At 42.9% G+C, this 15717-nt stretch overlaps 1 protein-coding gene across 1 annotated transcript; it reads left to right on the forward strand.

The window, feature by feature from the left end:
* The first annotated feature begins 1511 nt into the window (after positions 1 to 1511).
* CRHBP (corticotropin releasing hormone binding protein) lies at positions 1512 to 13910 on the forward strand. Its single transcript, XM_060146129.1, has 7 exons — positions 1512 to 1592; positions 1953 to 2046; positions 2314 to 2471; positions 3893 to 4103; positions 5815 to 5963; positions 9710 to 9827; positions 13472 to 13910. Exons 1-7 carry the CDS (start codon positions 1512 to 1514, stop codon positions 13627 to 13629), a joined length of 969 nt encoding a protein of 322 aa, XP_060002112.1. The 3' UTR covers positions 13630 to 13910.
* The last annotated feature ends 1807 nt before the right edge of the window (positions 13911 to 15717 follow it).

Here is a 15717-nt window from a genome sequence, read left to right on the forward strand (position 1 = left end):
ACACCACTAGACAAATGGCTGCTTCATTCTGAGTATTTATAAACTAAATATAGAACTATTTCCTTGAGTCAAAACCCTATATGATGGTCTCATTATTTGGAATAATTTTTTTTTTTTTTGGCGGCACGCGGGCCTCTCCCTGCTGTGGCCTCTCCCGTTGCGGAGCACAGGCTCCGGACGCGCAGGCTCAGCAGCCGTGGCTCACTGACCCAGCCGCTCCGCGGCATGTGGGATCTTCCCGGGCCGGGGCACGAACCTGTGTCCCCTGCATCGGCAGGCGGACTCTCAACCACTGCACCACCAGGGAAGCCCTGGAATAATTTTAATAGTAAAGAAAGCTATGGGTAGTAACCATGTTTTCTGTCAGGCAGAAGTAAAACCATGATTTTTTTTAGGATTTGTAGTGGCCTTGCTCAGCACAGAGATTGGAGAGGGGTGGGAAAACTGAAAGTGGAGATCTTCATATTTCCCACAGCTTTGGACATAAAGGAGAAGCAATTCTCTTCTCATCTAATCAGCAAAGATAAGGTTAACTTATTCCTGCATCTCTAAGTCATTTGTTTAACCCTGGAAATTTGATGATGAGCCGTTTTAATAAAGCTTCTCAGCAGGTCCTTCTACCAGAGGATGAAAGTAATCCAGGTATTCGAAGGCGTGAAATGGAATGACTCCATCTTTCAGTGGTTCAGATGGATGTTAAGGTCATGGCCACGGTTAGATGGCCCAGGAGTGTGTCCATCTTATATACATTCAGGCTATGTGACAGAGCTCGGCTGAAATCCAGGAGTCCATGGACTCCACAGTTAGCTTTCTATTAAGGAAAAGCTTACAAGAAACTGGACCAGGATAAAGCAAAGACCAAGGGACAGAAAGCAAGCTTGAATTACATGATTGCAATAGTCTGCGAAATCAGCTTCTCTTTGGAGCTGAAAATGCCTCAAGTTTCTTCCTGAGAGGCATGAGCAATTGCATGAATACTATATTCTCTGACAGTTTCCAACATGGCTCCATTTAAGGTTATGTGACAAGTCTGTATGATAAGGTTGTGTGTGTTTGGGTATTTTATGCCTGTGGGTAACACTGTCACTTGGCTTTGCAAAACCAAAAATTCCCTGCATGTCCATGGGAGAGGATAATTCAGCATGTGGCCGACCAAGTAAAATGCCATCCCTTATTCTCTATCCTTGCTTCATTCTTTCTCTCACACTTTAATTCACTAAGTTGTAAGTGTCTGAAATCATTCTCGGTGAATAATGCTGGACCACTCGGAAAGTTTGCAGCTGAGAGCTGGACCCTCGTCATCACCAAGCACTTTGTCACTGAGACAGAGTAACCCATGGTTACTGAGCTCAGATCAGTTAAGGGGCAGAGAGCCTCCCCTCCTCACTGCTCTATAAAAGAGACCCGCAAAGGGACCCTACCAGCTTCTAGCTCTCAGCCTGGGGGAGCGCGTGGGAAGCAAAGCCCAGACCTGCGGAGCAGAAAGCACCAGCTGCAGAGGCAAGGCCGGCATGGCTCCCACTTTCAAACTTCAGTGTCACTTCATTCTGATCTGCCTGATGGCTCTAAGAGGGGAGAGCCGGTACCTGGAGGTGAGCGATTACCCGGTTGACCCATCACACCTTCCTGTGGTGAGTGTCCAGCCTTGGGGGTGGGTAGGCTGCCTCTGCTCTCAGACATGTTTTGGTTAGCTCTTTCTTCCGCATTTACTGTGCCCCCTCTCTCCTCTGGTTTCCCCTGGGTCTTCCTCCCTGCCTCTTCCTCCTTCCCTCTGGTCCCTGGGCATACCCTGGTCTGATGGGAAGGGTCTAAACCTTCCCGTCTTCTCCGGACCCGGGAGACATTGACCCGGTCACTTTATTCTCTTTGCCGCGGGGCAGGGAGGGTGCCTTGCTTCTGGTCCCCCTTCCCCCTCCTTGAACTTTTGCGGACTGACTGATTTTCCTGGCCAGCTGCGGGAAGCTGTGGACTACGACCCTTTCCTACTCTTCAGCGCCAACCTGAAGCGGGAGCTGCCGGGGGAGCAGCTGTACCGCCGCGCTATGCGTGAGTCGGGGCTGCCTGGCTGGCGTCCGTCCGCGGGCAGCGGGGAGGTGGGGATTGTTGAGGACCGCGGGGGGCGCAATTCCCATGGCTAAGGGTCAGTCCGAGGAGTCGCACTGGGGCGAGATGGGGTGACGCACCCGGAGCGCGGGAGCGGGGCGCAGCCGAAGCTGGGAGTCAGGGCGCGAGCGGAGAGGGGCTGCCCGGGTGCCGCCGCAGTGGCTGCAACCCGGGACCCCCAATCCCGCTGCCCTCCCCCCCGCCCCCCAGGGTGCCTGGACATGCTGAGCCTCCAGGGCCAGTTCACCTTCACCGCCGACCGGCCGCAGCTGCACTGCGCCGCCTTCTTCATTGCAGAGCCCGAGGAGTTTATCACCATCCACTACGAACTGGTCTCCATCGACTGTGAGAGCGGGGACTTCCTGAAGGTAAGGCGCCCCCGCCAGGCGCAGCCCCAGCCGCGGGGCAAGGGAGGGGTCATGGCCGGGACGCTGCGCCCTAGCGTGGAGAGCCGGCGACGCTCGTAATTAGATGCTCCGGTGGTGCAGGAGTGGGAGAGGCGCAGTCCGGGACCCCCGCGCAGCGTGTACCTCGCCCCACTCCCAGAAGGGCGAGTGCCTTGGTCTTGCAGTGGTTTAAATTCATCCCTGTGCGCTCTCGGTCCCGGGCGCTTCCAAAGACTAGAACTCGTGGCGCGAACCACTGTGTTGCAATCTGGAGCAGGTGAAAAGGGGTACAAACCAACTAGTACGAGCCCTCGGGTCCGCCGAACCCGAGGTCCTGATTAGAAGGCGACCTCACATGTCTGAGATCTGAGCCCGCCGTGCTCCTGCTGGTCCCTTTCTCTGTGGAGCTGTTTCAGGCTCCCAGACGCTGTCTTCAATGCCTGGGTGACCTGATTTTGGAGCAGAAGGGCACTGGCTGCAGGGAAGGTTGCTGAGAAGGAATCTAGTCTGAGGCAGGTGGGAGGCGCGGAAAAGTCCCCACTCCCAGTTCTCCATGAGTCTAACGGGTCAGCTTGGGATGGATGCTGGACTTCTCCAGTACAGTTAAAATGAATATGATTAAAATCCCAAAGTGGAATTATTTTGGAACCTGTCAAACGCCATAGAAGAGGACTGATCTGGTGAAATAATTTGTAGCTGGTAATTTTACTAACGTGAACTAGGTTGGACTCATTAAATTGGAGACCTGTGGTGATTTTAAGAGTAAAGTCAATAGACTCTGACCTTTTGTCCAGCCAACTACAAACTTCCACAAGTGAAGGAAAAAATTCCAAACTTGCATACCAGCCATTATCGTCTAAGTGTTAAAGTAGTTCTTGATATTTTAATATGTGATAAGAGTAAAAAAATGAGGAAAATGGGTGTGTATAACCATCGGCAGGTAGGTAAAGTTGCTGCCCCAGTTTTTCCTCTTGCTATTTTTGAGAAATTTTGTTCATATTTTAATGAGGAAAGAGAAAAACTGAAACCCAAATTATGTTCCTGTGGAATTCTTCTGAAGGTAGGATGTGTGGAAAATATGACCAACACAAAAATGTATATCGTCTGTAGTTTCATTTACCAAGGTGGCTGAAATGATAAAGTATAAGAAAGTTTATTTACTTTGGAAATGTTAGAGTTTATAAAGGGGAAAAAGCAATAATTAAATAATAATGCAACTTGCAAACAACCCTCACAGTCAAAATATATACAAATAGAAGGGGGGTGCAGGGGCGTGTGGGCTGTCTATTCCTCACTGATGACCGAAGGCCCGTGGCTGGATAACCTTTTCCCCCTTTTCAACACACCTGTGACTTCAGGAGTTGATGAAAGTGATCATCTTTGTCTGTATTTTTTGTTGGAAGGTATTTGATGGTTGGATTCTCAAGGGGGAGAAGTTCCCCAGTTCCCAGGATCACCCTCTCCCCATGACTGAGCGGTACATAGATTTCTGTGAGAGTGGTCTTAGCAGAAGGAGCATCAGATCCTCCCAGAACGTGGCCATGATCTTCTTCCGGGTCCATGAACCAGGAAATGGGTTCACATTAACCATAAAGACAGATCCTAACCTCTTTCGTAAGTGGACTAAATGTCTTCTTAGTTGGAAGGCAGGACTTGGGGGGAGAGAGTGTCAGTTATGCTTTTCAAAGGTAGCATCATTGCACAGACTTAAGAAATTTGAAGTGAGGAAGGATTTGAATGGAAATTCTTTTGTAATTAGAAATGACCTAAAGGATATTTCCAATTCATTATTATGAAAATCAAAGCAGTTTTTAATTTATTTACCAGGCTAGGTAAGATACTAATTTATGATGGCTGGAATTCTATTTTTTCTCCAGTCTTATTCTGATCTCCTGAGCTACTACAATGTATTCAGTGACAAACTTTAATCCCTCCAAGTCATTCCATTGATCTGGATAAGCTTGAGGGATCAGATATGAAATTGCAGTCCTACAGATATTTAGGTGAAGGCTGAAAGACTACATATCTGGGATGTGTAGACAGATTTCATGCCCTGAGCAGAGGGTTGGACCAGAGGACCTCGACATTGCCTTCTGAGTCTGAACCCATTGCTCTAATTTAGTTCATTTCTGGTGGATACACAAATAGATGCTATAAAGCTGAATAGCCCAGGCCTAAAACACATTGTCTTAATCAGAATGAGTTCATTCATCTGTTTATTATTTCTTCCCCATTAAGAGGAAAATATTTATAAAAAAATCAGGAAAACATTCATTTCTGGTTGTATACAATAGTATTATTAACACTTCATGTGGTTGAAGAATGGGGCCTACCTAATCTGCTAAAAAATAATGTACTGACTGATCTCCCAAATTTTGTTTTTAAAAAACAAAAAAAAAGCTTGTTGAAAGAAGCCCCCCAAAATGGCTGTTTCTGAGGACTGGAGCAGAATAACACTAGAGGACAACATGAACTGTTTCTCCTATATCCTGTTTGCTTAGAGATCAGAAACCTTCTAGAATCATCAAGGAATTTCAGTTCTTTTTGAAATTAAGTGTAATTAAAAATATAAGATGGAAGCAAAAGGTAGTTCTGACATAGTCTGATCAATCAGAAACTTTTGTCCCATAACTGGCCAAAAAAAGTACAAACTCTGATGCTTCTAGTTTCATAGCTAGAAGAATAAATTTATTGTAAGTCTAGTCTTGAGATACAAAACAAAATTTCAGAAAGACTTGGGAGTAGATAAACATTTAAAATTTACCTATTAGTCAACTTATCACTTAACACCCAGGAAATATTTATCAGACATAAGCCTGCTTTGTATTTTTCTCGGCCTACTTTGTAACTAGTTTAATGTTTCTTCACTTTATTATCTCAAAAGTAACATGTAGCTCCAAGTTCAGTTAATAAAGGTTTCAGACAGACAGGGTTTGAGTTCTGGCCTTACCTTTAAGCCTTGATTCTTCCAGACTCCCAGCTTGAACTTGGACCCTAGTTAATGAAGTGTTCCTAGAACTTCTACCAGCTAGTATTGATGGTTGGTTATTAATTTATGTCTTGTGAGTGTTATAAACAAGGTGACCCCCTGAGATTACGATCAGAAGTCCCCTTGCAGCCAGGGCCTCCTGACCATGTCCATACATCACTGGTGCTTTTTATTCCCCAACTCCTTCCTTTCTCCAAATCACCTTTGTGATAAGTACTCTCTTCTGGGCCACAAGCCCCTAGACCATGAATAGGAGCTTAGAATAAGGATGAGATAAATTTCTATAAAAGCCCAGCATACCAAGCAGTGAAAATGTGATTTTGTTTTCCTACAAAGCCTGCAATGTCATCTCCCAGACCCCAAATGGAAGGTTTACTCTGGTCGTGCCACATAAGCATCGCAACTGCAGCTTCTCCATCATTTATCCTGTGGTGATCAAAATATCTGATCTCACCCTGGGACACTTAAATGGTCTGCAATTAAAGGTGAGTTGCTTATTTGCTTCCCAGTCCCTTCCTAAGACCTCAGCTTTCTCAGAGCCAAAGTAACTATACAGGGCAGATGTGGATGAACTGGTGTAGTACATCCTTCTGTTTGGCGGTTAGAACTCACAGGAGCCTGCCCCCGCTGCTTTAATAAACTCCTCTTCTATTTCCGTTATACCGCCAGTTGCATACTCAGGTGCCTCTTCTGACTACTTGAATACTTTTCTTGTGATGTTAGAAATGCTTTCAGTTGGCAAAGTTGTGACATATAATTACAATTGAACTCTCTTGTACTTGCCTCTTTTACAAAAATTATCTCCTAGCAGAACCTAGTGTGAGTCATCTCCACAGCTGTTTTTCTGATTATTGGAATTTTCTTTTGACATGAAGGAAGTATCTCATTGACAGACTGTGTTATGAAGGAATGCTAAGCACAGCATAAAATACAAAATTGGATTTTTATATTGCAAAATACAGTAAAGTTTTGAAGCGTTTTCTCGCATTACATTTAATTCCATACATTTTGCAACAAAACATTAGTTGAGACTCCCCATCAACTGTTTCCCCCATGAACTTCTGTATGGATTTTACGATTAATGCTGAGCTTGACCACATTTATTTGCACTGGTAGCTTGTTTCCTTTGAGTCATCCTCATTTCCTTTTATGTTCTCATATGCCTAGGTTAAGACAGCTCATGCATTTGCTGGCATCCAAGATAGTCACACTTCCTAATCAGAAAGATTGCAGTGAAAACCAAATAAATAGGATTAGGGCTGAGAAAAGCAGTAAATCCAATTTCATTTAAGCCCTAACTTCATAGGCCAGTGCCTGTTTTTTAAAGTTGAACCTTAGTGGAAGAATAATCCTTTGATAAAGGCCAGGATACGTGGATGTCTTTGGTTTAGCCCTATAGGCTTGAGATTTTTTGTATGTCATTCTTGATGTTTAATATAGAGGGTGGCAAGTGTGATAGATTGAGAGATCTGCACTTTAGTTATCTTTGGCTACGAGGAGTATACTTGGTGCTTACTACTTTAAAAAATGTGAAGTCTGCAGTGTTCTAGGTATCTATTGCTTTACAAAATATTCTTTGAGTGCTTACCATGTGCAAGGCATTCTTCTAGATGCAGGAAATTAGCAACGAACAAAACAGGTCCTACTCACATAGAACCTGTATTCTAGTGGGATGAGACAGGCAAAAGTATAATGTATTTCAAATAGTGGTGAGTGCCCTACAGAAAATGAAGCAGAGTGGTGGCTGGGGACAAGGGGGTAGAGTGAGGGGCAGGCAGCTACTTGAGATGAGATGGTCAAGAAAGAAATCTTTTGAGAAGGAGACATTTAAAGTGAGATTTCAGTGATAGGTAAGAAGGAGCCAGCAGCCACAGGAAGAGCTGGGAACAGAGCAACAGTAGTGCAGAGGCTCAGAGGCAGGAATGGGCTTGCTGAGTTCTAGAAATGGAAAGAAGGAAAAGTAGAGGGGGAGTGGTATCATACAGCATCAGGCAGACAGGCAGGGCCAGGGGGTGGAGAGCCCAGCAGGTAATATTACAGAGTTTGAGTTTATTTTCAGTGGGAAACCACCGAAGGGGTTCAGGCAGGAAAGTGACATAATCCATTTGATTATGCTCAGGTGGGGTGAGAGTGATTGGGAATTGCTGGCCTCATGACCAAAGTAATTGACAAAGTCCACGATGGGAAGGAGACGGTTACCTAAAGGTCATTCTGGCTTCCATGAATGATGATGAATGGGCTGTAGGGGCCAGAGTGGTGCAGCAGTGCCCCTAAAAGGCCATTGTCATAGTCTAGGCAAGAGATGAGAGTGACTTGGTCCAGGGAGATAGAACCTCAACAAAGAAATCTCGGGGGTTACTGTTGAGGAGCTGAACCCCAGAGGTCCCTACACAGCTCAGCTTCTGCCGTTGTTTATAAGAACAGCTGAGAGGTTTGGAAAGAGGAGAGGAAAGTCACTGAACACCAAAAAGTACGTGCTCCCAACCTCCTTGTTTCTTGGTTTTGTTCCCTTCATTTTAGCTTCCATTTCTTCCCAACTTCTTATTTCCCATTTCTCTCTCCTGAGCCTGCCTTTCCCCCTTCACCTCCTCCTGTGAAATTTGGAACCTATAGAACCAGGTGGAATGTTTAGTCTAAGACATGTTCCCCCTGGACACCCTCTACTCAAGGGAGAGGCAATTACATTTTTTTCCCTTTACCTCTAAATGGCTTATTCAACTCTTCCTACAAGAAAATGAGCCCTGTACACAGTGGGGCTAACTAACCCTCTATTTCATCATTGATGAAATTACGTGTAAAATACCTAAGCATAGAACCCAGAACAGAGTAGCTGCTTTAAATATATATACCCACACCTGCTTCCTTTCATTAGTCAAAGAGTTGCTGTTGTCTTATTTTCTATGGGTTGTTTAGTTCCAGTTGCATTTCAATATCTTCCAAATGTGGGACTGTGTGCGCTTATGTATGTGTGTGCTTTACATTCTCTGTTTTAGATTTTGGTCCCTGTGTAGCAATGGTCTATCTGTTTAGCTTCTAAGCACCTTGCCACATTCCGCTAGATCTCTTGATGGCTACGTCTCATGAAGAAGAGGATCACAGGCAAAACTGGCTGTATAATTTGTCGGGGGACAGTAAAAAATGAAAATACAGGGGCCTTATTTTAAAATGATTAGGAATTTCAAAATGGTGACAGCAGAGCATTAAGCCGAGCACTAGGCCTTGTAAGTGTGAGCCCTGTGGGCACGAGTGGCACGATCACAAGGCCAGCCCTGATCACGGGAAACGGGTGGCCCAAACGGTGACATTTGGGGCTGAGAGGGGTCTGCTTTGTTTGCGTGGGAAAGTGAAGCCCAGGAATTGCTGTGGATGACACAGTGTGGAAAAGATGAAGGGAAGCAGAAAAAGGTGGTTACAGAGAATCACACAAAGTCTTAAGACTACGCACTTATTTTGAGTAGCTTGAAATAAGTTTATTTTAGTTGGAAGGAGAAAGTTGATGGTAACTCTAGCTAATTTGAGCCCCAAATGAGGGGTCTCTTCTTTTTTTAATATTCTTATAACTAGTCTAAATCCTTATCAGTAGAAAGGATAAGAATTGTCTCAATAGCAGAAAAAGTCTTTTATAAAGAAGAGGAAAGGGCTTCCCTGGTGGCACAGTGGTTGAGAGTCCGCCTGCCGATGCAGGGGACGCGGGTTCGTGCCCCTGTCCGGGAGGATCCCACGTGCCTCTCGGCTGGGCCCGTGAGCCATGGCCGCTGAGCCTGTGCGTCCGGAGCCTGTGCTCCGCAGCTGGAGAGGCCGCAGCAGTGAGAGGCCCGCGTTCTGCAAAAAAAAAAAAAACTCTGACTGCATGCATGAAGAAATTCAAATAATTCATTGTGTATGTCCAAATGATTTAAAAAGCAAAGCATTTTCAGATTCAATTTTCATATATTGTATATGGAGTTTACAGATTCCAATTTCATCATTCTAGTCCTTGAGCTTATAAAAAAATGTTTTTTAAATGCACATACATTTTTTAAAATGATTACTCAACCGATTTAGAAAAGCAATTCCTATGATTTTTTTTTTTTCTTTAAAAAGTCTTACTTCCTAGAGTCCTGGATGTTAAATTAAATGGCACTGCCAGGATGTCTACAGCTGACTGAATTCACCAACTTGCCATTGGTCCAATGGTTTGACTTCCTTAATTGGTTTAAATACATCTTCCTCTGCTGCTTTATTCTCTTAGAAGTCCTCAGCAGGTTGTGTGGGAATAGGAGATTTTGTGGAGCTGCTGGGAGGAACTGGACTCGACCCTTCCAAGATGATGCCTTTAGCTGATCTCTGCTATCCTTTTCACGGCCCTGGTAAGATATTTCTTTGATTATTATTTATGTGCCTATTAAGATTGTTTCCTTAAATAAAATGCCTCAAATTTTTTATACATGGGAGGGCAAGTTCCACCAAAAAAACTTCGATTTTGCACATTGAGCAACTGTGAGGATTTTGCATTTGAGCCTAGGCACAGTATCAAGAATGCATGACCACAATATCTGACACTGGGAGAAAAACTTATGAAGTAACAAGGTTGCGTGTTTAAGGTTTGCCCTAAGTACGACTATGAAGAAGACAAAGCTTTTTGGTTCTGTGCTCTGTCCACCTTCTTGAAGGTCCCTGCTTTCCTCCTCTCGAGACTAAAGATTTTACTGACTGAAGACCGTTGTTCAAATAGTGGATGTATCGTCAATTAGTAATAGTATAAAAATGAAGTAATATCTAAATAACTTTACCATACATATGCATATGTGTGTGTATTACTCATAGTAAATATTGATACATTAGAAGGTGATACGCTTTATTAGAAATTCTCAGAACTGCTGAACGTCCCCAACTTCTAGCAGCAACACCAGCCTCTGAAAGACCACTGCAAAACAGAGGTAAATTCTGAGATCTAAAAGTGGTCACGGGTAATAAAAGACCTGGTTCTCGCCAAACAGAATCAGGTCTTCTTTGTTAAAGATCAGTGAAGCTTTTCCATTTGATTATGCTCGGGTGGGGTGAGGAGGGTGGGAATTGCTGACTAGTGACCAAATTAATTAACGAAATCCAAGTGTTGGGGGAGAGGGTTACATAAAACATTTCTGTAAAGGTCACTCCTGTATCTGTACTTCTGATGCAGGAACCAGTGATTATCTTTTAAGAGACAGAAGTCAAACAGAAGAACAGTCTTTCATCCCTTACCATAGCCCCCTTCCTCTTTTTAAGCACACATCACTAACCAACTAAATAATGAAGCTGCAAGTCAGACAGCCTTTTGATCAGCTGTTACCTGTTTTAATTAAAGCCAGGTCTGCCAACCAGTATTTTCTCTCTCTGAGCTAATGCTGGGAACTTAATAAACAAAATCTCTCTGAAATAGAATTAATGTACACAGGTCAAGGGAAAAGATTTCTAAAAACCCACTTTGCTAAAAGCTTGAGGGTTAGTTTATACTAATTTACACCTGAGCCCTGGTTTAAACCAGTGCATCATGGCTTCTCTCCCTTTCTGTGTGCTCTCAGAGGCACTGGATCCTTCCAGGCTGACGGAGAGCACCTGTGAGGAGCTGCGTTTGAGCTGGGTAAAAAGATTAGATTAAGAACTGAAGCACATGCCTTAAAATTTAGATAATTGAAGCCATAGTAATTCTGGTGCATGAATTATATGATTTGGTTTCAAAGGGTGTGGCTAAGGCCAAAAAACCACTTTTGCCTGTATTATTTAGATAATTGAAACCAGTCTTAAGGTAATGTGAAGGCTTGAATTATCTGACTCACTGGTTCATGTTAGACTTCACTTTTTTCTTGAATTCACCATGTTTTCATGAGCCCCTCTTAAGTCGTTCAGACAATGAAGAACTCTTAGGTATCCTGCCCTTTACAATGGATTGTATTAGGAATTACGTCAAATAATAAATGATATGCGCATTAACTAAAGGAAATAAGTCACGTTATGTCAATTAAAGTTCAGAGTAAGATCAGAAAAGAATGGCCTTGCAAACAATTTAAAGAAAATTAGGGACTTCCCTGGTGGCGCAGTGGTTAAGAATCCACCTGCCAATGCAGGGGACACGGGTTCGAGCCCTGGTCCGGGAAGATCCCACATGCCACGGAGCAACTAAGCCTGTGCGCCACAACCACTGAGCCTGTGCTCTAGAGCCAGCGAGCCACAACTTCTGAGCCCACGTGCCACAGCTACTGAAGCCTGCATGCCTGGAGCTGTGCTCCACAACAAGAGAAGCCACCGTAGTGAGAAGCCCGTGCACTGCAAGGAAGACCCAACACAGCCAAAAATAAATGAATTTATTTTAAAAACTTAAAAAAATTAACTTTGGACTTCCTCACAGAAGCTTAGCCTAGACTCCCTGGTGTTTATATTAAAATAATTATAGGGTTTATATTTATTATGTCTCCAAATTGACTTTTACCTAAATAACTCTATCTGGCTGTTTTACTTCATTTAAACCCAGGTGCATGTTTGTGAAGTACCTGTTATACAAGGTTAATAACATTTCTCAGAATTTAGGCCTTATAGAGACAACGTGGGGAAAAAAAGATTGAGAAAATTAAAACAGCAGAAAGGATTATTGTAGGGCAGATAAATCTTGCCTCAGGAACCAGATTGAGGCGGAAGAAATAAAACAGAAGTAATTTTTAATAAAAATGCTGAGTTTCACAAAACAGAAACAGGTACAGAGAACAAACAGATAGTTGCTAGAAGGGAGGGGAGTGGGGAATGAAAAGAAAAAAAAAGGTAACTATGTGAGGTAATGAATGTTGATTAGCTTGATTATGGTGATCATTTCACAATGTATATTTATATAAAACCATCATGTTGTACACCTTAAATATATACAATTTCTGTCAACTATACCTCAATAAACCTGAAAAAAAATTTTTGAAGAATGCCTTAAACACACACACAGTTTCAGTATATAACTGCTCAGGCACATCTGTCCTAGAAGATACATAAATGTTGCCAGATGCTTATAAAAATAATGAATAAGATTGGATTTAAGAAAAGTAAGGATATCAAAAGCCATTCCATATAAGAAGTACAGAAAAAAATTAGAGCTAAAAAGTACAGGTGAACAACAGAACAAAAATGAGTATACTTAGTGTATGTCTAAACCACGCAAATGATATTTTTGTTTATATGTAAAACAGAATTATTACTGAGACTCAGAAAATAATAAATAGGTGATATTTTTAGTCTACATAAATGTCCCTCAATACACTCCATCCTTCAGCCCTGCCCACTAAATGCCACTCACACCCCCAGATATAACCAAAACCTGCCTCTGCAAATTCCCAACCTGTCCCTAGAGGGCGGCACTGCCCCCCTGAGGACACAACTAGAGCAAAGGTGCAGCAGGTCGGATGCTTGCCTTCCTCTGCCTTCACCACCAAAGCTTTGCAGGTAAGAGAACATAAAAAGCACAAGGAGATATCTTCTTACCTCTTTGCAGCCAGTTTTGTTTGACTAACAGTGTTCTTGCACATGAGGAGAAAAGCTGAGCTTAATTTCACTATTCTACAATTAATTATACAGTTGACCCTTGAACAACAGTGGTTTGAACTGCGGGGGCCCACTTATAGGCGGAGTTTTTTCAATAGTAGATACTACAGTACTACGCGATCCTAGGTTGGTTGAACCCGAGAATGTGGAACCTCGGATCTGGAGGAACCGTGGCTCTGGAGGGAAGACTATAAATTATAGGCAGATTTTCGCCTGTGGGGAGGGTCCTCACCCCTAACGCCCCACGCACCCCCCACGTCGTTCAAGGTCAGCTGTACATTATAAGAATGAGAACAAACACGTTTCATCTGATGGCAGATGCTTGGTTTGAGTACGTGAGAGGAAGCTACATCCCCTTGCTTTCTTCGTGTTTAAATGAGCTCATGGACAGAAATGGTTTGACTGTGTCCTTTCTAACCTGCTGGGAAACTTTTACTTTTTCCGTGAATTATAGCCCAGATGAAAATTGGCTGTGACAACACGGTGTTGCGCATGGTCTCCAGTGGAAAACATGTAAATCGTGTGACTTTTGAATACCGCCAGCTGGAACCATACGAACTGGAAAACCCGAATGGAAACAGTATCCAGGAATTCTGTCTGTCTACTCTTTGAATAACCAAGCCAATGATTTCCATGCTGCTAGCTAAGGGAGTTTTTAATGGCCATTATATATGATTTTGATGAGCAGCTAGTTAAGAACCTTTCATACAAATCAGTATTCCCAACCTTGAGCACATATCACACACACTAATTTTTGTACCTTGCTTCTTTTTCATTTGTAAGATATAAATGACCACGTGGCAGAAAATAAGCCCTCCCCCCGACCCCAGTAGAAAACCAGTTTCCAGTAATTCTTTGATATGCTACCAACCTGAACTGGTAAGACGAGTGCAAAGAAATGTGCAATGAAAACTTGTATCTCAAGGGAAAATACTACAAAGAACTAAAAATGTTAGTGCTCTTATCAGTTTTATGACAGAAAACGCATGTCCGTGTGTACCAAAGTAGTTGCATCTATTTATTTTCTGCTTATTATTCTGTTTACAGTAGAGAATACTTGTAGCTAGTATTATTTATTGATTTGTAACAACTTGTTTTTAACAGACATTTGTAGCATGTAAAACACTTTGCATCCGTAAATCCGAACATGAATAAACATATTCAGAATGTTGGCACCTCAACATCCTGCTTTGTTTTCCTGAGTAGTTCCTTCCCTTATTACCATCAGAAAATAATGTTCTCAGGTGGTACAGCATCAAATGCTGAACTAAATCATTTTAGACTTCTTAGAGCTCCAAGAACCCTGGGTCGTTAAGTAAGATTATTTAGGGCAGAAGGTAAAATTGCAGTGTTTGAACAAACAACACTAACCAGTTGGTGGTGATAGGGAGGCAGGATATGGGGATCCCTCTTCCACTGTCCTCCAAGAAAACTGAGAATACATGTCTTTGTCACAGTAAAGAGTGTACTTTTCAACAGGGACAACAAAGGCCTTAAACTCTCATAGACACAAAGAAACCTTTGGTACTGAAGGCAGTTTACTGTTGACTGAACCTTGTCCACCTTTGGCTTGAGACCAAGCATGTGGTCTGTAAAAGACACCTTGGGGTCAAAAATGAGGCCCTGAGGAACAAAGGAAATACACCTAAGTGAATAGTCCTCTTTACTTTGAATTAATGGATGGAAGCTGCGAACTGTTCCATAATTAATGGCTTGATTCTGATTCCCCAAACATATTTAAGATAATTTTATAAAGGAGTGTACTGGAATCCCATACACTGGGCTTGTTAACAAAATCTGAAAACCAAGCAGAAAGAAAAATAGTTGACTGAAAGTGCTAAAAATACCCAGGATTGAGACAAATTTTGTCTCAGTAGGTATTTTGGAATGAGTGGATACTTTAGCAAATGAATGAATAAATGCCTGAATGGATAGATGGATAAATGCTGGGATAAAGGCTGGGATGAATGAATAAATGTCTGAACATATGGCTGTATAATTCCTGACTAGTTACATAAGATGCTGGATTTCTTATTTCATAGAAAATAAATTCTGTGTAGTTGAACCCTTTTATCTTTTTCATAGTCTTTCTAGCAACCAAAGAATTAATGCAGTCACATATCACAATCTGAAGTTTCTGGTTCTTAACCCTTATGATCTCCTTATGCTGAGTAGAGAAAATAAGTGGTCTTAAGTCAGGAGGCAAGTATTTTTACCATGGAAGTTAGGACAACTTGCTTTTGTTCCTAAGGGACATTTTGCAAGCTACTTAGCCTCTCTGCCCTAAAATGGGTGGGACTCTGGTCCCTAAGGTTTCTTCTTATTCTGCAGTCATTTATTTGTGACATACGAGACTTCAGAGCTTGTTATTGCATATTTGTGTATGTTCTTTGAGAGGAAGTGAACTGTCTGTGACTTATTCTTTGGAGATCCATGACTCAGTCTTCATTCCAAAAGGATAGGACAGCTTTCTGGAAACAAAATGGTAGATGAGATCTCTGGAGGGAAGTGCAAGAAAGTATCTTTGCTGACACCTCCTTTAAGCAAGCAAAATGTGATATGAAATTTTGGCCAGGGCTTCCCTGGTGGCGCAGTGGTTGAGAGTCCGCCTGCCAATGCAGGGGACACGGGTTTGTGCCCCGGTCCGGGAAGATCCCACGTGCCGCGGAGCAGCTGGGCCCGTGAGCCATGGCCGCTGAG

Source organism: Lagenorhynchus albirostris, chromosome 3, assembly GCF_949774975.1.
Source record: "Lagenorhynchus albirostris chromosome 3, mLagAlb1.1, whole genome shotgun sequence".
In the NCBI taxonomy this organism is placed as follows: Eukaryota; Metazoa; Chordata; class Mammalia; order Artiodactyla; family Delphinidae; genus Lagenorhynchus; species Lagenorhynchus albirostris.

Coding starts and splice junctions, on each gene's coding strand:
- CRHBP (XM_060146129.1), top strand. CDS start 1,512: ATGGCTCCCACTTTCAAACTTCAGTGTCACTTCATTCTGATCTGCCTG. Junction 1,593..1,952: donor GGGAGAGCCGGTACCTGGAG/GTGAGCGATTAC, acceptor TTTCCTGGCCAG/CTGCGGGAAGCTGTGGACTA. Junction 9,828..13,471: donor CTATCCTTTTCACGGCCCTG/GTAAGATATTTC, acceptor CGTGAATTATAG/CCCAGATGAAAATTGGCTGT.